At 38.2% G+C, this 25,910-nt stretch overlaps 1 protein-coding gene across 4 annotated transcripts in view; it reads right to left on the reverse strand.

Annotated features, from left to right (window-relative positions):
• Nucleotides 1-3,005: 3,005 nt before the first annotated feature.
• The window catches only part of DOCK1 (dedicator of cytokinesis 1), a 511,572-nt gene continuing 488,667 nt past the window's right edge, over nucleotides 3,006-25,910 (reverse strand). For all 4 annotated transcript variants that reach the window (XM_042460991.1, XM_042460990.1, XM_042460988.1 and 1 more), the window contains 3 exons: nucleotides 19,052-19,202; nucleotides 14,034-14,179; nucleotides 3,006-4,990 (listed from right to left, as the gene is read on the reverse strand). In XM_042460991.1, coding sequence (XP_042316925.1) covers nucleotides 4,895-4,990; nucleotides 14,034-14,179; nucleotides 19,052-19,202 — 393 coding nt within the window. In that variant the 3' untranslated portion in view covers nucleotides 3,006-4,894. The remainder of the gene's footprint in view (nucleotides 4,991-14,033; nucleotides 14,180-19,051; nucleotides 19,203-25,910) is intronic.

The following is a 25,910-nucleotide window of genomic DNA, read 5'->3' on the forward strand; positions in this document are numbered from 1 at the left end:
ACAAAATACTTGAAACCGGGCACAAAACAACAACAGCAGAAACAATGGAACTTACAGTCCTTCAGATGCTGGTGGACATCAGTTCACATCAGCTGTATTCAAGCAAGAATAGATGAGTATTAGCATGTATTTCTATAATGCTTATTATTGAACTCAGCACTCTCTAAGCAGTTTACAATCTGTAAACTAATTGCCCCCAACAAGTTGGGTACTCATTTTATTGACCTAGGGAAGGATGGAATGCTGAGTCAACTTTGGAGCCCTGGGGTCGAACTCACAACCTTGGGGCTGCAGTACTGGCATTTAACTACTGTGCCACCAGGATTCCCTCAGGTATCCCGAACTTGTTACTTCATATCTCAAAACAAATCTCCCATAAAACTGTGTTGCACAAAGCGGTGGTCCATGAACCAGCACCAGACTGTCAGCTATTGGCTGCTGGTCTATACCAGATTTTCACCAAAGAAAGAAATAGTCGTAGTTACAGGGAAAAAGAAGTGTTGGTCTCTTTTGATAAAGAGGGGGCTTCTTTATCAAAAGCATTGTGCATTGGAAGGGAAGTTTAATCTTCCATCAAGACATATTATTTTAATACAATATATTACTTTGGATTTGGAGAACTGCTAGTGGAAAGCGGTTAGGATAAGATGCCTTCCCCACCTCTCCTTCTCCCTGCAGCATTTTGCAGGGATGGCTGAACCTCCTGAAACTCTGGCCTCTTCATGAATGGGTTGAACTATAGGGTAGGGTGGGGTGGGGGGTCTGAGAAAGAAATTTGTTGTCCCAGACTGTGCAGATTAACCTTCAATAAGCATAGCCAAACCTCATTGTCAAGCCTGTTCTGACAGAAGACATTAGGGCATGTCTACACGGGCCATTTAAACTGGTTTCTTTCTGTCCTTGCTAGAACATATCTCCATGACACAGGGCCAAAGCCTTGATTTGACTGATTCAACTCTTCACAAAATGAGGCCAGTTCTTCATTGAATCCAAGCCATCCCTACCTAAAACAAGTTTTTAAAGACCTACCTTTTGTTCCAGTGTTTCCAAGAAAATCCAGAATGGTGCTGGGTGCCCTGTTTTCAACCTCCAAGAGAGTGACTTAACCCCAATGCCAGTGGCCCAGGGTGACATATCAGGACATTGTGTAAACAGCTGCTTGGCATCACTATGGAATATGGGGAAATATTTTTAGCATCCGTAGTGTTGGAAGAGACCACAAGGGCCATCCAGTCCAACCCCCTGCCATACAGGAAATTTCAATCAAAGCATACCCAACAGATGGCCATCCAGCCTCAGTTTAAAGACCTCCAAGGAAGGAGACTCCACCACTCTCTGAGGGAGTGTGTTCCACTGTGGAACAGCCCTGTCAGGAAGTTCCTCCTAATGTTGAGGTGGAATCTCTTTTCCTGTCGCTTGCATCCATTGTTTCGGGTCCTAGTCTCTGGAGCAGCAGAAAACAAACTTGCTCTCTCCTCAGTATGACATCCCTTCAAATATTTAAACAGGGCTATTATATCCCCTCATAGCCTTATCTTCTCCAGGCTAAACATCCCCAGCTCCCTAAGTCGTTCCTCATAGGGCATAGTTTCCAGACCCTTCACCATTTTAGTCACCCTCCTTTGGACATGCTCCAGTTTCTCGACATCCTTTTTGAATTGTGATGCCTAGAACTGGACACAGTATTCCAGGTGCGGCCTGACCAGAGCAGAATACAGTGGCACTATTACTTCCCTTGATCTAGGTACTATACTTGTAAGACGAATGAGTGAGTTCTGACTCAAACCCAGAGCTGAAGAACCGAAGAACCAAGGAATTGTGCTTTAAAAATAGCTAAAGGACCAGACAAGATGGTTCCGCGCAGAGCATTGATGTGACGAAAGTATTTGGCAACCGAGGCGAGGAAAGTCTGAAAACTTGGAAGCTGAAGCAGGGTGCCGTCCAGGTGTGACGAACTATGACCGGGAAGAACCTTATCTCCCGAGTCGCCATGATGAGGAACTGACAGGACAATGGAGGACTTTGAACAGAACGAGTTGCTTTGAACACGGACTGATCTGAACAACCTGTCTCTCCTCCCAAAAGAAGAAGTTGAGTAATGAGCTGCAATATTGCAAGACTTCAGCAGCCAAGAGCCAAAGAGAAGAAAAAGTATAAAGACCCTGGACTTTCATCTCCATTTTGTTGGCATCTACCGTGGCAACGGTGTCATCCCCAGCCTTCGAGAACAACTGATCAATGTTCGGCGGAAGGAAAGTGTGTGTGAGTATTGTATGAATGTGTGAGTGAAAGAGCTCTTGATAATCAATGTTTGTGTTACTTGTGTGATTCAATAAATGTTACATGCATGGTGTTTAAAATCAAATTTGGTGTCTCAATGTCTTTCTCAGCCTTGCTGTGAATAGGTCCACGGAGGGAGAGGTTTTCAGTACACGCTCTCAGGATAAACAGGTTGCCCTTACAATCTTGAGCATAACATACTTTTATTGATGCAGCCTAAAATTGCATTGGCCTTTTTAGCTGCTGCATCGCACTGTTGACTCATGTTCAACTTGTGGTCTACTTGGACTCCTAGATCCCTTTCACATGTAGTCTCGTTCAGCCAGGTGTCCCCCATCCTATATCTGTGCACTTCATTTTTCCGCCTCAAGTGCAGTAGCTTACATTTGTCCGTGTTGAATTTCATTTTGTTAGCTTTGGCCCAGCTTTCAAGTCTATTCAGGTCGTTTTGAATTTTGATTCTGTCCTCTGGAGTATTAGCTATTCCTCCTAATTTGGTGCCATCTGCAAATTTGATAAGTATGCCCTCAATTCTGTCATCCAAGTCTTTGATAAAGATGTTGAACAGTACTGGGCCCAGGACAGAGCCCTGTAGGACCTCACTGGTCACTTCTCTCCAGGATGAAATGTCCATGTGAAGACAAAGAAAGCCCCAAATATTTTAGAAACAATAACCAAAATTAATTAAACATTTGCTTGAAATTAAAAAGTCTTTCTTAGAGAGATAATATTTTAAAATATGTTTATTTACGGGGAAAATGAAATATTAAAACTATAGTTAAGATTATAAAGTTTGGCATTGGTAGAAAAAAAGTACATTTTTAAAAAGTTAATCTCTTTTCGGATTTTCTTCATAACCATCTAACATTTTCAAAATTCAGTTAGTAGGAATAACAAACAAGTTAGCCCTTTATACAGTTTCAGCAGTTACCAACATTTAAAATGCTGTAACACATTTGAAGGTACATTATACCATTATTACTTTAAAAGTAGACACAGTAAAACTAAATACGGTAAGATGTATCATATATACAAAATGTCTGTACATAATGAAATTACTATAGTCAAATACATTTATGTGTGAAATTTGAAATTTTGTTTCAAAATACTCTTCTCCTTCCTATATGCGTTTAGGATGTCCAAGAGTTGAGAATTTGCATACATGATGTTATTGCCCATAACAATATTGTCCTGAAGCCTAAAACATAATTTACACTAAAATAAAGGCAAAAGGTTCAGCCAATGGTTGGTCCTTATTCAGTCACAAAAGAACTTTAAAAAAACAACCCCCAAGACACCAAAATTAATGGAAGCCCAGAACAATCAGAATTACTCTGTTTTCCTATTTCTTTGATGTCAGGGATTAGAGGAATGACAGCAAAGTATGTTGAAGACATTAGAACAATCCTTTCCTAATATCTGTGTGTGCTCATCTGAAAATAAAGCTTATTGTTTTCTTTTATTCCTGCAAAGACTTAATCACACTGTTTTGATTAAGTAGATTATCACATGGTTCTTCAAAAGTGGGATAGAATGAGGAATGAAAATGTAATCAATGGATCTTATTGTACCACATCGTGGCTGGAGAGTAAGCATCCTGTAGTCAATCCGTACTTCTCCTGCTGCTTTTAATGAACAGGAATATCCTGTGAATAGCTGTCAATTGTGCAGTTAACCAGTTCTTGAAGTATGTGCCATAGGTCATTCAGGGATAATTCAGAAAGAAGGGGAATTTAAAGGGGTTTGACTGAACCCCCACTTTTCCCAATGAAAGCAATACTTCTTAGTGCTGAGCAGACAACCCTTTTATCTGGCCCAGGAACAAGGGGATTTAAAGAGGTTTGACTTAGAGCGAGTACAGACCAACAAAAAGAGTCAGCTTCCCAGTAGCTTGGGGGTGTGGCGTACACATGACGCACACTCCCAAGATGCTGGGAACATGCTGTGAAGCCACCTTGAGCAACCACACATCAACAGATTTGCAGCGGCGCCAATGTTTAGACGTCGAACACCACCGAAACCCAGAGAAACTGCTGCAGTCGTGGCAAAGGCGCCTTTTTCCTGGTGCAAAAAAGAGTAGCTTTTTGCTTCTTCTTTTTGTGCCTGGAAAATGCCAGGTTGGGGCTGTGGCATATGGTTGCTGCAGAACCAACTCGGCACTCAAAGGGGCAGTGGCATGTCGCTTCTTTACCACCATCTGTTTTCAGCCTCACAATTACTTATTCTCGGATAGCTAATGAGTAAACAGAACAGTAGTACAATATGATACACAGCCAACCAATGTGAAAAGAAGTGTTGTTATTCCAGGTGTTTAAAAAGCTACAACAGCATCAGAAGGGAAGCTTTGTGTGATAATCCTCTAAATGTTTTGGACCCAACTAGAACCATTTTCATATTAAAAATTACTAGAATATTTTAATAAGCCTAATTGTGCTTTGAATAGATTTGAAGCCTGTAATCGTGTATCCATACTTCAAAATATCACTGGTGCCCTGAATTTGAGACCCATTGCATTAAGTGTTACATGTTGCTGACTTGCAGTGGGCCAAATCATTGTGTACATCTTTCAGGAAAAGAAATTTTACAGCTCAGTCTTTAGAGGTATTGGTCTTGTTCACTGGACAATCCCAGAATCCACAGAGGTTTGTTTCCGAGTAGTCTTTGGAGGAGGTGGCGGTGGTGTTTTGCTTGGTAATGGAGGTGGCAGTTGCTGTAAGACAAATTGAAACAAAATTTCTTACTGATGAACTAATTTTATAGAAATCAGTTGATTCTGATGTAATTTCTTGTAAAACCTCTGCAGCATGCAGGATAAAGATGTGTCCTTATTTAATTTCACTCCAGCTGGGTTCTTATGAGCAATGTTTTGCTGCTGACTGTTAACAGTAGCCTAGTGACTAATACTGGCAGTAACTGGTTGCTCAGTATTTATTAACTAACTTTGTTTCAAAAAAGTATCTCACAGAAGTGGGTATATTTCTGACTTCATTGGCTGTTATCAAGCATCTTTACTCTAAGCATTATTGAATTGAGATACATCATTTTATAACTGGCCTCCGGTTCTGCTCTTTCAGTACAAAAAAAAAGGGGGGGGATTAGCGCATAATCAGCTATTTGTCACTACATATTCATTAAAGCACAATAGTCTTAAGAAATGGCATAAGCCAGCATGTTTGCTTAATCAAATTAATGTCAGACAGGCACTAATAGGCATGCACTGAATTACTTACTCCTATATCGCTCTCTGAAATATTAAGTTGTATGGCTAATAACAAAATCCATATTGTAAAGATCCAAGCTATTGCAAAATTGCCTGCATGTAGCTTTTAGGACAATTTTCAGCTGCTTCATTAAGAATGCAACCAATGTGGTTCCTTTGTCGTAACTCTATGTGATCCTGCAGCATTGTATCCAGCAGAGTTATCTTTTATACAAACTTACCTCATCAGGTGAACATAAACTCTATTATTCTGTTTTATTTCCCAACATCTTAATATATCTGTTTATCACTTCATCCCATCCCATCCCGTACTCACTTATTTGGGAACAACTCCCACTGAGCACAGTAGGACTTACTTCTCATAAAACATGTATAAGATTGTGCTGTGTGTATAAGAGGCTTTCTTTATAATTATCAATTCCAGACACAAAAAAATTATAAAACAGCTTAGCAATATTCACTGGTACCAACAAATTCATTGCCAGTTTAGACACATAGTTGAGAGGGAAAATTACTAATGGAAGGAAGTTCGTCTTCCCTTTGGTGTTATCAAATATGCCATATATGCAATGGTGATGTGTATTCAGGCCATTTGACTAGAAATGTTGAAGGAGACCCTACTTAATTTTGAAATATACACGGTGGTTTTCTTAAGACGTCAAAACATTTAAAAAAAAATCTGTGAAAATGTTTCCAGATCATAGCAACACAGCTATTTTACTGTAACAATACTGTTATTTTTTAAAATGCCAATTTTGTAAAATAAATAAACGAATAAATAAAAGGATCTAATAAAAGGATCTCTTCAATATCACACTGGGAAAATGGGATCCTTTCTGCATAGGCCAAAGAAAGTGTCCTCCCATCATCCTCATGGCAGAGAGACCAGATAACACATGGCCCAAACCCTGACTCTGATGTGAACAGACTGGATAAAGTCTGGCCCATTCAGCGCCAGAATTATTGTAATATACCTCCCTGTTTGCTCCAGATCTTGCCAGAAGATCCAGAGTCCTTCATTCCAATGCTGGGTAGCTGTTTAAAATGCATCTTGCTAAGCCACTCTTTGCTATCCCCACTGCCACCAGTTAAAAGGAGGTACCCAAGTATGTGGTCATCACTGGGTGCCTCCTCCTGGCCTCAGAACAAAATGATCCACAGTGGCAGGGATGCACCAGGCGGTTCAGTGGAGCACACATGCAAACAGCTGTCAGGCATTGAAGCAGAGGGCCTTTGTAACAGGGTTGGGACAGCTCTGGGGCCAGGGTGCCTCCAGAGTATCCTAGCCTGTGCAGACAGAACCTTTGTCTCTCAAGGACCCCTTCTTCTTAATAGGCCAAACAATTCTATCCACTCAGCATGGTCAATCATAGCAAGACCAGCTTCAATACAGTATGTGAGCTTAGCAATGACTAATTTATAGAGTGAAGCCTTGGTAAAAATAAATGAAGGCATAAAATGGCTGTACACAGCTATCTTTTTAGGTTAACAATAAAAGTTGTTTTGCACAGGAATAATTCCTTTTAAATATTTTGAGACCCAAACCTGATGTAAAATGAGTAACATAGAATAAACATCTGCTGGACAAAGACTTGTCCTACCAGATGGCGTTTATTAGCATTTCTTATTTCTCTTTAGGCAAAGGCTAGACAGTCATCTGTAGGAGAGTCCTTAGCTCTGGATTTCCTGTATGGAGTAGTGGATTGTACAAAAAGGCCCCCACCAATTCAAATTCTTCTGTTAGCTTTCTCAGATACATGAAGTCCAAATCTGAATGGGAGCTGGTTCTTTCTAAAGGTATTTTGTCAGTGTGATAAAATATCCAATCAGATTATGGACATTTGAAAGATTTGAATGGTCATTGCTACTTTACCATGACATTTTGATAGCACTAATGATGAGCATCGAAATATCAGAATTTATAGGCCTCGTTTTATTTTAATCTTAGTTTCTCTACAAACATTGAGTAAAATGTATATATTTTGTATGTGGGGTAGAAAAGGGCAGTATAATAGTTTAGGTCAGGGGTAGGCAACCTTTTTGAGCCGGGGGCCGGGTTGCTGTCCCTCAGACAACTGGGGGGCCGAAGCCAAAAAATAAATAATTAATTTTTTTTAAAAAAAAATTAAATATATAAATAAACCAGGACAAATGTAGGACAAAATTTTCAAATGGAAGACACTTTTTTTAAAAAAATGGAGGACACGTGAAAAAAATTGCTGATTCTTTAAAAAATGTTAATATAAATGCATGTTTCTGAGGCTTCTATAGACAATTGCCCCCCTAAGGCCCCAGCGGCAATCGGTGGCAGGACCAGGCCGGGGGCCGGTCCCAAGGCCTTGCCGGGCCGCAGGTTGCCTACCCCTGGTTTAGGTCATTAAGGGAGGTGGTTATAATTTTGATACTAAGCTACACATTTCAACAAATGCACTAGGACAGGTGGCCTTAAAATGTTTGTGTGATTAATTTGAACCAGATGAAGACAAATGTATTCCAACAATCACAACAAAAATGAAATCAATTGTGACCTATAAGAAGGAGCCCTGCACTGACCATCTTGTTTGTTGCCATTTCTGGAAGTGAGAAATAACATCCATATGGAGTTAACTGGTGAGTGGACTGCAGATTGCTATTTCATTTTTCTTTCATTTTTCTGATCATGTTGCAATACGCATGTCTTTGTTTCTTTCCATTTGTTTAAAATTAAAATGGCAGAAGTACTGTTGAAACTCTCAAGAACAATTATCATTTGTATCTAAAACAGTTCCACTTATGACATACAGCTGAAGTTGAAACCCAAACTTTGCTTACCTTCTGCATTAATTAAATGTCTATGTTTATGGTTCAGTCGTTTCTCGGGAGCTTTTCAGGTTTTAAGAGATTGCTTTTTCTCTAAAATAATGATAGAGCCTGCCAGTTCAAATTAAACCTGATTCTAGGCAGATTTCATTCAGTCACATGTACCTCAGGGGAAATGGGAGCCTTACGTAAAAGGCACATCTGCAACATACAAGCAATCTGTCCTTTCCATTTCAAATACCAAACTGCTCTAATTTATTCCGTTTCCTTCTATATTAAACTAGCAATTGTGCTTAAAAATATCTTGCTTCTTTTCACAGCCTAGAAGGAAAATTATACAATATATATAGTCAAGGAAAAATGTGGAATATAAAGCCAGTAAAGATTTCTCTCCTGCAGAATAAACCATGGCTTAAAACAAGATATGAGTTATATGCTGAAATACTGTGGGTGTTTAAGAGACATTCACTTTAAATAAGAAAAATATGCAGTTACTTGACTTTGACAATAACATTTATAAGATCCTCATAAAGCACATGTAGATATGCAACTCTTTGCCATATCATCAACATTTATTTCACTTTTTTAGGTTTAGGGTGTGAATGACTTTCTTGGTCTATAAACCAAAAAATAATGTAAATGTATATTATTTATACACTGTATAAATTATACACTCTAGTAGATTTTGATGTTATATGATAAAGGCATTAGAAATTCATATGGCACTGTGGACTATTCTCAATAGAACTGAAACCACTTTGACTTACTGTTGAGGTGGCAAGACATGATATACCTTTAACAGATACACAAACTTATTAACTAATAAACTGCCTTATAAACTACCTGCATTGATCCAAATGTTACAGGGTACACCAGCATCACCTGGCCTCCTCCTAAATGTGCAGACCTATTACTCCTGCATGGTATAGTTGTTTGAGTGTTGGATTATGACTCTTTTGCCATGAAACCCACTGGGTAATCTTGGGCAAGTCACAGGCTCTCAGCCTCAGGGGAAGGCAAGGGCAAACCTCCTCTGAACAAATAGTGCCAAGAAAACCCCATGATAGATTCATCGTAGGGTCACCATAAGAAGGTGCACACAACAACAACTACTACCACTATTACTACTTCTACCACACCTAACTAGCATGGGGAAAGCTGATATATACCTTGTACGTCAGTGTAAGTAGTTTATCAGTTAATGGATTTATGTGTTAAATGTATGTCCTGTCTTTCTGAATCAAAATGGCAATAGTAAGTCTAAGTGGTATCATGTCTGGTAAGAACAGAAAAGCAGATAAAAATGTACACCAAGAGCACTGCAAAGAAATGTAGTATCTTGTATTCTGGATAGTATATTAGTCATTTGCATTGATTATGGAGATGAAATGGTATGGACTACATCTGCATTGTGGAATTAATTCAGTTTGATGCTGCTTTAATTGCCATGGCTCAATGTTATGGAATCCTGGGATTTGTAAATGGTGTGGCACTAGAGCTCTGACAGAGAAGGCTAAAAATCTCAAAAAACTACAAATCCCACAGCATTGATCATGGCAGTTAAAATAGTGTCAAACTGCATTATTTCTGCAATTAAGATGCGGCTGTGGGCAAAGAAAACTAAAACAATGAGTGGTCAAGGGCTATGCTTGGCCAGCTTTTCCAACTGACTATACAGAGATGTATATACTCAGTTTCCCTAAATATCTGCTATGATCTGCTTTGTCAGACGCATTCTGTCAGTTAAAGTATTATAAGTTTGTGAAAGCTATCACACACTATTTTTGTCTCTTATTGTGCATTGCTTCCTGGGTATAACACATTCATCATCAGGCATTGTATCTCTGTTTGGATTAATGGAAATCAAGCCATTATTTGTATGCTTAGTGAGCTTTAGAGCCAGTGTGATATATGTAAATAGTCCATTGTCTGTTTTTTTGAAAATTTTCTCTTCTTGATTTTGAATGTGAAGTATGCCCCTGATTTTGTATGCAACGATGTGAGCAAGTCTCTGAAAAGGCTAGAAAATATCTTTGGAGGATCCTATTTTATGTTCAGCTCTATCAATAAGAAAGATATTCACCAAAAATATTGCAAGGCAATCATATTTATGAGGAATGGGTTTGTACATTACACATCAGAATCAATGATCCTAAATGACAATGTCTAAAACAATAATCAAAATTCTGCTGCAAATAAACCTTCATTTTAAAGTGTCTCCCTAATGAATAAAACAAGTAAAACACTCATACACTGGGGTTGTACTTTGGGAGGGAATAACAATCTTTTGCTCTAAATATTATTTTGTGCCTTCTTTACCTTTAGGGCCACTCATTAATTAATTTTATGAATAGCTCTTAATGATTCTGGATATCTTATGTGGAAGACAGGCAACTGTTGTTTTTCCAGTGTCCCAGAGACCAGTACTAATTTTTTGCCCATTGGGTACAATTGTTTCTTCTTTCCTGGAAATTTGCCAGGGACTGACATAAGTCCAGGGACCACTACTTTGTGAAGTACTGGTCCAATATAAATGAAATTGTGTTATCAAGGTCCTTGTGATCTGGTTGAAAACTGTGGCTTGGTGCAACTGGAGCTTCTGCTTTGCGTCTGGGTTGGCTAATATGCTTCCACTTGCTTTTGTTAAAAATAATGTTTGAGATAGCACAGTACAAGTCTGACTCATAGCTAATCCCAACCAGAGGATGACAAACTGGAAATGGTGCTCCCAAGGGGGAGAGGGGGCTATGCAAAGTTTCTAGAGTTTGTATAAAGCATGAAAAGAAGAAGGGTGCTGAGTGGGAGGCAAATATATAAAAAGATTGCTGTAGCCTTTTGCTTCATACTTTGGAGACAAATTTCCTTTCATTCTGGTTCTGATATAACCCATATAGCACATAGCCAAAAAGTTGCAGAAAAGTACAAATGAGATCATGAATCAATTTCAGTTATGAGAAGGAGGAGGATAGATCTTGCTCAAGAAGAAAAAAGGAATATAAAAATAAAGATGAGTAAAAGAGAACTAAAGGGAGATAAGAGAAGGGGGGAAATGGTCAAACACCACTAGCTCCAGCTGTGCTAAATCAAGATATTTGAATTCTGAAATAGTGCCTCTGATTGAAAAGATTACAGAACAGGACTGCCTTTGCTATCATTAAAACTTCTTCACTCTGGTCTGAATATCTAAAGTTTGGTTAAAGAGAGCCATCACTGTTTGGTAATTGGGTCCTCCATTGTGGCTGAAGCCCTTCTGAGCAGCTGAAGTGTATCACAAGGGAGTCTTCCAAGTACAGTATGGAAACCTGTGGACATCATGCTTATATTCAACAGAAGTGAGTTGTACTTTTCCCCTTTTGTCGTCTAGATTTCCATTCCAAAGTACAGCTTGTGAAAACTTGCCAAACTACCAACTGAGTAATGTAACTGAGTGGTTACATTTAATTAAAACATTTTTAGAGTTTATTCTTAGAAACACTAAATGTGGACGATTAAAAAACCAAGCAAGCTTCTAAGCAGATGAAGTGTTTCTTTTTTTAGTAGATGTAAAACTGGTGGCCATATTTGATGAGGTGTGTGCATACAGAGCAGGAGTGGAAAGGCACAGAAGTGCAGCAGGCCATTTTCTGGCTTTTCCTGATCTTAGATAGGCCACATCGTGCCATTTTCAGAAAGCAAAAGTAAAATTCTGATCAATACTGGATATTTTCTTTTTTTTTTTGGGGGGGGGGGTCTAAGCTGGTTGTATTTTCATAAATATCAAACACTTAAAACCATGCACCCATTATGATCATTTATTAAAACTCAGGTGTTGGTGGGCTTCTGACAAGCAAAAAGCCTTACAGGATCTTTCCAGGGACTGCCTGTGACTTGTAGGAAACATGGTTCTCACCACTGATATAGAGGGGGCTCAGCTCTTGGGAAAAACTCGGCCTGTAAAATGGCATGAATACTATGTCGTGCTACTGCAAAGCAGTGCTGAAAAAGGATAAAAAAGGCAATGCATCTGGCTTATTAGCATGCTGGTCCAATGTGATGCAATTCTTGCATGGATAAAGCTCAATTTTCACTTTGTCACTAGAATATAGTTGCATGTGATTGGTTGGCAAGCTTATAGATAATTGTACTCTTCTAGGGTGATTTGCTAGGTAATTGGAATTGCATTCTGTGATTTGCAAGTAAAATGAATAATTAGAAGAAGCTGCTAATCCTAAGAAGGATTGCTGAAAGAAGATTTTATTGCATTTGGGACACTTCTCTATTTCTTATGTAGAAAGTGAGCCAGATACTGTATAATAGATCTCATGCTGGTTACCTGTAAATCCATGTAAAATGAAAGGAAAGATCTGTAGCTGAATAAAGCGGAAGGGTTTAAGTTGGACACTCTTGGTTTATAACTCAACCTTTTCTAATACCAGTTTGTATCCAAAGTTGTCATCCGGTTAGCAGGCAAAGCTCCTTTTCCTAGAATGCACATCCACACATTGCTAGGACAATACTCTTCCCCCTCAGCCTCCTGCACCATGGCTCATCCTTTTCAGAAGAGTCCCCAAGCCCTGCATTTAGTGGGTAGGAGGTCTGTCTGGGGATGAAGAGGAAGCAGCTTCCATAAACTGCCTTCCCCACCAGATAGAAACCACTATTTTCTCAAGTATGTCAATGTACCAATATTTTCCATCTTTAACACAATTTCCCCCCTGAATGCTTCCACAATAAAAACCTAATAATTTTATAATACAGCTATTTTATGATCTACCATTCAAGTCCTGCTACAGCTTGTTTTCTTAGGTCAAAATTGTTGTTGCTGTTGAAACTCTCCTTTGTCTTTTTAACAGCCTCTCTAAGCTTGCTTTTACAATACTTTGCTTTATGTATAGGTTTCGCTATCTGATCCATCTATTTAACATACAAGTCACTTAGAATGAATTCCTTTCTGTCCAAACAAAAACTGTTTAGTGGATGCACAAGACAAAAACCTTGGTCCTGAAGAAAACTACCTAGCTTTCTATTTTACAAACAAATTATCTTCTTGAGTACTCCTAAAACAGATTTTTCTTAATTTTGCAGTGCAATCACTTTTAGATCTACCAGTCAGATCTTATTAAACTTTGTTTGCTTGTTTAAAAAAAACTAGAAATGTTCAAGATGTGTGGGAATATCTTAGTATAATGACAGAAACATATCTTTAAGAATTTTAAGTTATAGCAGCAGCATTTTTGCTCAAATATTTCAATCACCATTACATAGAATAGCAAAACTGCTTGCCTTTAGGAAACTGGTGAGTGAATGCTGGTAACAAACATCATACATTAAACTTGTCTGAAATATATTTTATTTCCTCCCTTGAAATAAAATTGGAAAAACATAAAATCTAAGTTGTGCTGGGACTCTCCTCTGTCTTTTTAACAGCCGCTCTCAGTCTGCCATACAATACTTTGCTTCATGTATTGGTTTCAATACCCAATTAATCTGTGTTCACATACAAAGTCACTTAAAATGAGTCTCTGTGTTTCTTCTGATCCACAGAAAAGCACTCTTCTGTAGAAATATAAGACAAAACGTACAGTATTGAAGAATACCAACCTAGCTCAGAACTGTAGTTACTGGACTTTGCAGAAGGAATTGTCGTTTTGTCTGCTTCCACTTCTTGATATGGACCTTTCATAATCATTAACCAGGGGCCTATACATTATGTAGACTTCTTCAGATTAAACACACTTTTAACTATAATACTTACTCTTTGAGGTACAGGTGGGGATGTGGCAGGGCTGATAGATTCATGTGTCTCTGTGAGATTTCCATAATCTGCCATGCTGCCTTTCAGAGGCAGCGGAGGAGGAATGTCTGTCATTTCCAAACTTGTCATGCCATTTAGTTCCAGATCTGAAAATAAACCAGTACAGTATTTGAAACAACAATATTTCAGAAGGTGCCATGAATGCCCTTGATTAGGAAGTGTGTAACAGATCTCGGAAGCTAAGCAAGGCCAGCCCTAGTTAGTACTTGAATGGGAGATGATCAACAACTACCAGGTGCTGTAGGCTGTATTTTAGAGGAAGGAACTGGCAAAACCACCCTTGAGTATTCCTTGAGAAAACTGGATAAAATTCACAGTTACCATAAATCAACAGGTGACTCGAAAACACATACACACAATAGCCCTATACTTCCCTGGCAGCTGTTAGCATTCATATCAGTGGGATGGTGAAGCCACACTATGTTTTAGACTCAACTTTAGCAGAGCTATCTAAGGCATTAAATCATATCCCCAAATAGATTTAATACCTTGAATAGCTTAAAGTTCAGATTAAAGCCCAGAGCAGATTCATTGTCCCACTAATATAGAAATCACCAACTCACCATACTCACTGACAGGAGAAGCACCATTCAAACTTGAGGTGGGGATACACAGCAAAGGTGAAAGGCTGGCATATGCAAACATTCAAGATTAATGTAAACAATAATAATAAGAGGGATATTTTCAACACATTTATTTTTTTTTAACTTTTCTGTAATCTTAATAACCTGGACTGTAGGTACTCCTAAGGAACAATCACAAGTGAGGAAAGAGACACCTAGCTCTTTGTCTTCTAACAGCTTAGGTACTCAGTATAAGTGGGAGAAATCTCAGGAACATAAGATGCTGCCTTGCAGAGACTCAGATCAATGGTCACCTGTCAGCACCTGATGTATGGATGACCAACAGTACATTTCTTTCTTTCTTTCTTTCTTTCTTTCTTCCTTCCTTCCTCTCTCTCTCTCTCTGCCCATCCTACCTAAATATTCTTGATTTTAAAGAAAAATTGTGGCACAAAGTTGCTTCTTGAGCTATGTCTACTTAATGTTTGCAGTTCATTCGTAACCATCTGCTGTAGATATTTAGCCATTGCTACTTAGACAGAAATAAAAATCCAACAATGTTAAAAGTCTGTTTTTTCTAATATATGGACAACCATCAATACATTTTTATCTCTCTGTCCAACCCACCTACAGATCCTAACAGAACAAACCTTCATTTCCTTTTCTAGACACAAAGTCTTCCAGGAATTAAATGCAAAAAATGAAGCCTATAATTAACTGCATATCTTTAGTGAAATGGTAGGAAATTACCGTAATTTCATTAAATGAGAAGTCATTAGTTGTCTGAATAGCTAGAAATAGTTACCAAACCAAACAGCCTCCCCCCATTAATTGAAAATGAAGCTTATACCTCAATATATGTGACAATCAATGATGATTTTGTTTCATTTGGGAACACTGTATAACTATTTGAAACATTACGTCACAGAAGGTATGAAATACTGACAAGTATTTGTAACACAATATGGCTGGTGTGTCTGTTGCCCTTTCTGCATGGCTAAAACAGTCTAGAGGTTGGGCCCAGCTCTCTCCTTTGACTCTGTGCAGCAAACTTGATTTAATGAGGTTGTAGAAGGAACACTCATGCTACAGAACCTTAATTTTTCCTCAAAGAAGCAAACCATTCACATAACAATCAATGTAGGCTTCAAACCAAAATGTTTACCAGGGAAGTAAAAAACATCATTTTATGTCAATCAAAAACATTCAGGTAAATTAACTGCAGATCTAAGCCACATTAAGGTATGGCCTCTCTAAATTTGCCAATAGAGCTTACTGATGATGTTGTCCCCTAGCAGATTTTCTGAAGTTAATAGCCAGTGAAATATTACTTCTTTTAGAGATAATACATACCAATTATTAACTTGCTTTAAAACATTTGGAAAAAAAACTGCAAATCAAGATCGATAGGGAGTAAGTCAGGAATCACCTAGCTAACCTAAATGAGTTTAGGTTTGTAGGGTCAGAGAAACTGCATTCCAGACTGTTGAAGGGACTTGCTGATGTACTTTCTGAACATCTTGCTATCATTTCTGAGAAAAGGTGAGGAGCCAGAAGACTGGAGAAGGGCAAACATTGTCTCTCTCTGCAAAAAAGAGAAACTACAAACCTGTCAGCCTGACCTCAATACCAGGAAAAATATTAGAATATCCAGATGTCTTTCTGCAAGTATCCTGATTACAATGCAATGATCAATAGGAGCCAACATGGGTTTGTCAAGAACAAATCCTACCAAACTAATCATTTTCACTCTGGTAACTAGTTGGGTAGATAGTAGAAATTCTGTGGATGTCATTTATCTGGATTTCAGCAAAGCATTTGGTAAGGTCACCCATAATATTTAGATGGGAATACTGTCAGATTGATCCACAACTGATTGGAAAACCATGCTCAGAGAGTCATCAATGGCTGCACTTCAAACTGGAAGGAGGAGATCTCAAGTGGAGTGCCTCAAGGTTTTGTTATAGGGCCATTACTCTTCAACATTTTTATCAGTTACTTTGATAAAAACATTTTTATCAGTTACTTTGATAACAAAACTGGGACAGAAACATTGGAAACTAGGAACAGAATCCAAAAGGACCTAGCTAAACTATAAAATTGGGAAGAAATTAATAAAATGAACTTCAAGAGAGACAAATGCAAAATTCTACATTTAGGTCACAAAAACCAAAGGCAGAAGTATAGGATTGGGGATACACAGTTCAAATGAGCATAATTAAGAGCTAATAAAAATATTGGTGAATTGTGTGACTTATTGATAAATGCAGTGAGAAGAAGTATCTATTTAGGATTTACTATTTATTTATTACAAGTTTTTTTTATTAAATACTATTTATTTATCATAAGTATTTACTAAGGGTTTATTATTTATTATTTACAGTTTCATGAAGAACACCTTTAAAAGAATGTCCATGGATTTCTGAATGACAAAACTCAGATCACTTTTAAAATGAAGATCACAGCACAAATTAAAGGCCCGGTACATACTTCTTTGAAGGTCCGGGCTGGCGGTGGAGGTTTTTCTGCAGGAGGTAAGCTTCCGCCAGCAGAAAAAGAACCCATAAAGAGTGGGTTCTACGCCGCAGTGGCGGCATGACGAGTGCACCACATGCTAGGGTTGAAGGGCGTGTGGAAGCGCCGCCCTGAGGCAACCCTAGGACATGACAAGGGTGTCTTAAAGGGCCAGTATGTACCAGACCAAAGACATTTTTGGTTTTACGCATAAAGCAGAATGGAAATAAAAGTGTTTATTTAAAAGCTTTTGATCTGATATCTTTATGATGTGGCAAAATGAATATTTTAAATAAAAAGATGGAGTGTTAATCTGAAAATGTGTGCAAGATATATTTGCAATGTATATTCCCAATTGGATTACTGCAATGCACAGTCTGTCGGGTTGCTCTTGGAGACAATCTGGCAAATTTACCTAGGGCAGGATACAGTGACCAGAACTAACTGGCCCAGCCAGACAGAACTCTATTACACTGATTGTGAAGGACCTCCAGTGACTACCCAATTAATGTACAGATGACCCTCTGATCCACAGATTCTGCATCTACAGAGTCAACCATCCATGGCTTGAAAATATATATATTTTAAATTTCCCCAAAGGAAACCTTGATCTTTTCATTTTATATAAAGGAACCATTTTACTACACCATTGTATATAACAGAACTTGTGCATCCTCGTATTTTAATATCCACGGGGACCCTGGAGCAAACTTCAGTGGATACCAAGGGCGCACTGCATCTTTGATATTTTACTTGTTAAGAAAGGGGAGAGCCTTTTTTTTTTTTGGTGGTACCTTGACACTGGAATGTTTTCCTTGGTTGCCTCCTTTGTTCATTTGTTCTGATTATAACCATCTATTTTTCCTGTTTGTATTGCATATTTTACTATATTTTATTGCATTAAAATATATTATTTCATTATATTTGTACATCTTCCCCCCTAACGATGAAGGAAAGTTTAAAATAATGGCTAAGATCCTAGATTGGCTACTTAGGCCTGGTACATATCTACTTGAAGGTGTGGAGCGGCAGCAGCATTTTTTCCTCTGCAGGGAAGCCGCAGCCGCCAAACCACGCAGCTTTCCTGAGGAGGAAAAAGAACCCGCAAAAAGTGGGTTCTTTTTCTGCCACACCAATTATGTCCAATTACGGCCGCCATTTTGCCGCTGCCAGTATGTGCTAGGGTTAGGGATTGTGTGGTTGCTGCGCGGTCCAGTAACCCGAGCACAGCACTTTTGCGCCGTCAGTAGCGCACCACAATTAACTACGTAACATCGCCTGGCCTACCCCCAGCAATTCTGCTTTATCAAGCATCAGCCACTGCCAGTGATGGAGGTCTGTTCACCTCCCACCAGTGATCACAAGTGCGACAACCAGAAGCATAATCCCTTCTCCAAAACATTCCTCACACTGGAGATCACTGGGAGGGGATGGAAACATCAGTCTGCTGCATTCCAGTCGATAGAACAGACTTCCATTGCTTCCAGCATCTGATGCACAGTACTTTTACAATCATAGCAATCATGCAATCGTAGTGAATACATAGACTTTGTGAATAGAAATCAATTATGGATTCACAACTCTAGGTTACAAATTCCTAACGGCAATACTGAGCGCCAGCCAATTTTTTTTTAAACTGTATTTTATTAAAAACAAATAAATGGTAAAATTAGCAGAGTTGTTGTTTTGAGGAACAGGTTGCATAAATCTTTATTTAAGCAAAGGTCAACTGATGAAATAAACCATGATGAACATATTCCCCAAACTCTTCTGTCAGTTTAATTACTCAATTGGTCATACTGCATTTCAGACACGTCAAGCTCCAGCTATAACTGAGTTGGACAAAGTGTATCAGAAATACTGTTTTTGAAAGACACTTACTGGACTGTAAACTGAATGACAGCTTGGTCCTTGGAGTGACTGGAGGAGGGATGCTTTGAGAAGGTGGTGACGGGGAAACAGAAAAACGTTTTTCACTTCCCATTGTATTAATAACTTGGCTTTTTGGTCTTTGAGGTCTCAGTGGACTGATCTGCATTGGGTTGGGGGGAAAAGTAAGTCAGAAAAACTTGGAATATATCTTGAATGCATCCACCACATAGACAAGGACATTTAACTTGTTCTTACAGTATCAGCTGGATAAAAGGGAAAAACATATTTCTTAGTGAGCTGTTGACCTTCTAATAAATACATTCCTCAATGTACAATATAACATCACAGCGATAAGAAAAAGGTTTTTGTTTCAATGCAGTATTGCTCAAAGAGATATCCTTGGCTTGTCCTCTCATAAAGTATTTCTCCTAAATACACTTTTGGAACCACTTCTTAGTTTTCTGTAAAAAAACAACGTATGGCTTTTCCTACCATTGCTACATTCTGTTGTACTCTAAATAAGAATTCGAATATATACTCTTGATTGCTTTCATAAGACCTCTTGCCTTCTCTGCTACAAACATTTTATTTACCATCTTCTCATTTGGGCCACTAAACCACAATAAATGTTTGATCGAACCGTACAGAACCAGTGGAATAAGATTTCTATCACAAAGCACCTATATTTATATTAGTTCTTAAAATACTGATGTTAAAGTTTGTGGACCTTCCTTATACTTACAGATATTGAAATATTTTCCTGTGCCAAATGAACCACAAAACTCCTCAGAGGTAATTGGCATCAAGTAAGGATCCAGGCACAGTGAAAATGTACTTAGTAGAAGCTTTCATATTTGTTAATGTGTTATGCCATAGAAAGTTAAGCCACTTTGAAGAGATAATCATTAGAATGGACTTCTATAAAATCATATATTCATTTCAGTACATTTTACCTTTCATGTACTTAGGACTCTAGACTTGCCTGCACTGATTTGTGTTGAATCCACTACTATGTTTTTATGACACAAGATACATTTTTGATATCTTGATCTTTTTCCAATCTAAGGATAAGCACTTAATTCACAATTTTGTGAATGTACAGATAGAATGTTCAATCTACAAAGCTGAATGTCAGAATTTTGCCATTCTTTACAATAAGATGTGAATTGTATGCACAAAATTACCTAAACTTGTGTTCCAGTGTTATAAACTGATCCCTAAACAATTGTGTTTAAAACATTGCTATGCTGTATAAGCAACAAATTTGAATCTTGTTGCAGACTTTATAGTCCAATGGTAGAAATGGATTCCTAAACAAAATTAAGTGTATCTGTGCAAGTGACAGATTTACAGCTTGTTGAAGAACAGTAATATTACCTTCCTTGCAAGGGGACAGGGGAAAGGAATAGATAGATGGAAAAAAAAATGTTTTTGTTTTCTCCTTTCCCTTGATCAGTCGTAAAGCTGTTGACTGCTGTTCTGTCTTTTGTGTCATTTTCAGAGAAATTGAGGCTAGAGAAAAACAGAGCAAAATTCAAAGCTACCTGGATTAATCTAACCTTGTAGTCAATGCTTCTAGGAAAAGTCCAAATAGAAGAATTACACTAGTATCTAGCTTTAAAAAAACATCATTGATAAGCTGTGTTTGATTAGAAAATGTAAAGAAGTACACAGTGCTAGGAGTGCAGAGTATAAAGTAACTACTAGAATCAGGATACTATTAGTTATCTTTGAAATATATACATTTGAGACTTTGGTTGAAAACACACTGCAGAAATAATCCACTTTGAAACAGCTTTAACTGCCCTGGTTAATGCTAAGGAATTCTGAGGAATGTAGTTTTGTGAGACATTTAGCCTTCTCTGTCTGAGAGCTCTGGTGCCACAATAAACTACAATTCCTACGATTCTCCAGCACTGAGCCAGGACAGTTAAAGCGGTCTCAAACTGGATTACTTCTGCAGTGTATTTTGGACTTCCAACAACTTAAGATAAGTTACTTGTTGAAGAAGCGGTTAGTGTCACTGTTAGCAAGAGAAACATTCATAGGAGTCAGAATTATGAAGAGGCTATTCAAGGCCTTTGTTTAAATACCCTAAAGGCAACAGATTCTGTGAGACATTGGAAGCAAAGTAGCTCTGGTTAATACTTGAGAGATGAACCACAGGTCTGCATCTTGTTTGAAGATGAGTAGTTACGAAGGGACGGTCTGATCAGACAAAAAAAAATTTAGCCAACTCCCACCCACCATGGCACTTTGAAGAGTTAGGAGCCCTGGTGGAGCAGTGGTTAAATGCCTGTACTGCAGCCATTCACTCGAAACCACAAGGTTGCGAGTTCAAGACCAGCAAAAGGGCCCAAGCTTGACTCAGGCTTGCATCCTTCCAAGGTCGCTAAAATGAGTACCCAGACTGTTGGGGGCAAATTAGCTTACTTGCTAATTAGCTTACTTGCTGTTCACCGCTATGATCTTTGGAATAGTGGCATATAAATAAAACAAAACAAATTAAAAGCAGTAAAAGACAAGCAATGAAATTTTCCATTTCCATTTGCAGCCAAAAAAAACCCTTATTTTGGCGATTTCAGTTTGTGCTATGTGAGGCCCTAGGTTCTTTTAAAGGTAGAGTGGACAACCTCTTAGGAAGCCCAGTAATTTGAGCCACCCCCCCCCGGGTGCCTCCCTCTCCATATTCTCTTCCCTCCACAAAGCGTATCTCATCATGGTTATTCATTACATTAGTATTGTGGGAAAGATTCAGGAAACAAACAATTATATTTGAGGAGTAAGCTTCATTTCAGGTTCAGTTTGGAAGAGGTTTTTTCTTTGGCTCATGTTCATGCTACTTCAGGTTTGGGTAATGAGTTGGGTATATCTGAGATTGCTGCTGGAATTAAATTTAATAATAAGAGGCTGCTTCAATATTTTGTCTTGATGTAAAACTTCTGTTTTTTGTTCTCTTTGTATTGATATATATATGGTTTCCCTTTAATATATTTAATATATTGATATATATTTGGTTTCCCTGCTGGCTCCATACGTGTGCTTAGATCAATGTAACAAAGGAGGGAGAAATCATATAAATACTACAGTATCCCATGACAGTTCTGAAACCTCAAGACCTCTCAGGCAGATTATTATTGACATCTTGAATCTATGGCGCCTGCATGACGTCACAAAATGGGTTCATTCTACTTGAAGCCATATCTAAGACCTTCTGGGCCATATTTTCTCACATGCTGCATTTCTCTACGTTTAACATACCATAATAGATAACAAACATATGTGAATGTAAAACCTTACTTATTTTCTTCTCCATGTGAAAATGAAAATTTTTGAAGGTTATTGTGTATTTTCAATTATTATTTTGCCTTTAAAAAAAAAGCAAACATTGCATTAAGTTTTGTGCTATTTCTGCTGAGAACGATTGGAAGTGCCATTCTTCTTGTTCATGCAGGGGAGAAAAATCTTGTACCTAAATGAGCAGGTTTAGTCATCTGGTGTCAGATAGGCATGAAGCAGTAGCTGTTCCTTCAGAGCCCCTGCTCATTCCTTTCTCTTGGAGGACACAGCTTTTCCTGCACTTCCGAATCTACTCTGATAGGTATGGTGGATTACTCTTTCCCTATTGGCAGTGTTGAAGCTACATTCATCTGTTACTCCAGCCAATTTTAGTCCATGGAATGGTCTCGGTGAAAAATACACAAGAGTGTAGAATGTGGCCCATGATTCCCAACCAGGCGTTAGACTGTAAATGTTAGCATAGCAGTTACAAGGTGTGTAAAATGCATGCCAGGAGTAAGGCAGAAAAAGGGTCTGTTCATGTTTTTAGTAAATATCTTAGGAAAGCAGGTCTTCAGCTGTGGAAAGCGGAGGGGCAACTTTTCTCTTTCCATGATGTCCTAGGAAAAAAAAGGTTGAAGGCATCTTACCAGCTCCAGATCTGAGCTGTCTGGTCTTATTTAACAGGGCAGTGTTAAATAGGGGGAGGGATCTCACTTTCTCCCAAACATTCACTCACCTCAGCTTCCTCCAAAAAAGTCTGAGCAGTATTATAAGATTCCTGACTGCAGACCGCCTGGAAAAATCCTAGACATTATTTTACTTTTTGTTGCTTAGAATGTTAAATTGCACTGCAAACATTCATGGGTGGCTGTTATTTTGATATGAAAGGGAATATGCAGATTGTGCAACAGCCTTGCAAAAACAGTCAAATAAATATGCAAAGACTGCACACCCAACATTTTGTTGTAGGCTGCAATTTGTACCTAAAATATATTGGCATTGCTCCAAACCAGTAACATACTGAGAAATGTAGCACAGCACTTTTCATTTTAACATATTTATAAGAAACATTCTTCTCCCAAGTACTGTAAAACAATTTAAGGCAAGTCATACTTTAGCCCTAACTTACTTGGTATTATATTACTGACGCTCCTGAAGATATTAGTGAGGACCTATAAAAAGCAGTTTGATTAATTAACCTTTTTGGAGCATTTTCTTTCCATTATATGTCAGAATAAATCTGCCACCTTTTAACTTCTAAGCATTTAAAGTTAACCTGGATGTTATATTACTTGACAAATAGATTGCAAATAATGAAATGTGGAATTGGCTCTTAAATGGAATATTCTTCTCATAGGAAGAACTATTATAGCCCAAGGCTGTTTCATGGTCCTTCATTTTAAACAAAGGTTAGAGGTTACAAGGAGGAAAGAGAAGCTCATTTTTCCAGTTTGAAACTAGCCTTCAAAATGTGAGGAGATGAAAATTTCACCCCTTTGCGTGCTACATTTTCTTCTTAAGGAGTTGATATCTCATGTTATCCATTTCTTTCCTTGCCTTCACCATTAGGTTCAAGGTCCCAGCAGCTTACCATACCTGTAACTCACAACTTGACAACTCTAGCCTTGTTAGACCAATAAATACTAATTTGCAGGACAATTATGTATTGCATATGCAAAGGAGCACCATTTATTGGTTAACAATTTTTATTTTGAATGAGCTTTTATGGACTGTGGGCTATTCTGAAGAACTGAAATCCTCAAAAACTTATGCCAAAAAAGTGTCAGTATTTAAAATACCACAAGACTTTTTGTCCCTATTAGAGATGGCCTATTTTGAAATCAGAGTTTGTTTTTTCAATAACATTTAAATAATTCTATAATTTATAAAGATTCCAGTATATTTTACAAATTTTAAAAATTCAAAACCTAAATTCAGCAAAATATTTTTTAAAAAACCAGGCAAAATGTTTCAGAAACTGAAAATGCCTGGGCAAGCAAGGCCTGATAACTAAAATAATGTGGTGTGAACACCAAGCCAGTCTTCTTGCATACAGTGTTTAGTTGGAGCATTAGAGCCAAAAAGTCTGTGAAATTTTTTTGTGGCTTTTCAGGCTATGTGGCCATGTTCTGGGAGAATGTATTCCTGACGTTTTGCCTGCTTCTGTGACTGCCATCTTCAGAGGGTACTTCCACTAAAAAACTATGGATGCTGGCTGTGAAAGCCTTCGACTTCACATCTCTGAAAGTTACTCCACATCTGACAATGATGTCACTTAGAAAAGGCCTCAGCAGGTGACCTAAGGGAATGGGAGTGAGGAGCTGACATAGGAGAAGATGCTACTTAAAGTAGCTAGGCTACAAGTCTGTTTGCTATGCATATTTAGTTAGTTATTTCAATTTAATCCCAGTTTCCTCCCAAATGGGACTCAACTAGGTGTTTGGTTCTGTGTCCAGCAAGTACATTGGGCACTGGGTTCAAATCAGAAACCCCAATCGAAAAGTAAATTAATTCTTCTATAAATGTTGAGGGCTACGCATGGCGTAGTGGTTTGAATGTGGGACTATGGAGCTTATCACATTGAATTTAAAGTGACTTATCCCTGACAGGATAAGCACAGCTGAGATCCAGGCTACATACAGGTTGCACTCATCTGGCTGCAGCTGTGTGCGATAAACCTCCTTTTAAAATTAAACCCAACTGTATCCCATTGGGGATAAGTCGCTTTAAATTCAATGAGATAATGTCCTATGACTCTGGTGATCAGGGTTCAGTTCTCCGCTCAGCCATGGAAACTCTCAGCCCCAGAAAATCCAGTGAAAAGTTTTCCATAAACTGGAAACAACTTAAAGGCATACAACAACAATAACAACAAGTGGAACTACAGGTTTTACTTCCTGGCCATATTCAAAACGTCAACATTCCAAAATAAAGTATCTGCTCTACAGAATTAGTGTAGTTTAGTAGACATTATTGGAAAAAGTAACTTATATAACTGCATGTGTATGAGAGCCTCACATTTGGCTACCATGCCTAGCCATGCCTTGACCGACAGTAAAACAGAAAGCTACCAACAGCCATATTTTTTTTGGTAGTTGGTAATGGTTCTAAAGGGTTTCTAAGAAGAAAGCAGTTATATCATTCTCAAGTTGAGGAGAAGGCAACTTGTGTCTTGCCCACTCTCATACATAAATGCTAATTCAAAATGCACAAAACATTGCTGTTCTTGTTTTTTAGATCATTTAAGGCAACCATTAAAATATACATGTTAACTTAATTATGTTCATGGCTGTATGACAGAAAGTGGCCACTAATACTGATGTTGCAAACTTACTTTGAGCATGGTGTAGGACTAAGCCTGGCCTTAGAATAAGACCCAATTAAGGACACTCAATGGATTATTTCAAATGTGCCTTCATTACCTGCTGGCTCCAATGACATGAATACAAAAGTGACTAGTTACTAATTAATGACTACAAACACAATTTTTCATGACTTACTGTTAACTAAGCATTATCAAGTGAAGCACTTACATAAGTGAATCTGCTTTAATGCAACCATGGAGCCAGTGTGGTTCAACAGATGC

The sequence above is a fragment of the Sceloporus undulatus genome, chromosome 3 (genome assembly GCF_019175285.1).
Source record: "Sceloporus undulatus isolate JIND9_A2432 ecotype Alabama chromosome 3, SceUnd_v1.1, whole genome shotgun sequence".
NCBI lineage: Eukaryota > Metazoa > Chordata > Lepidosauria > Squamata > Phrynosomatidae > Sceloporus > Sceloporus undulatus.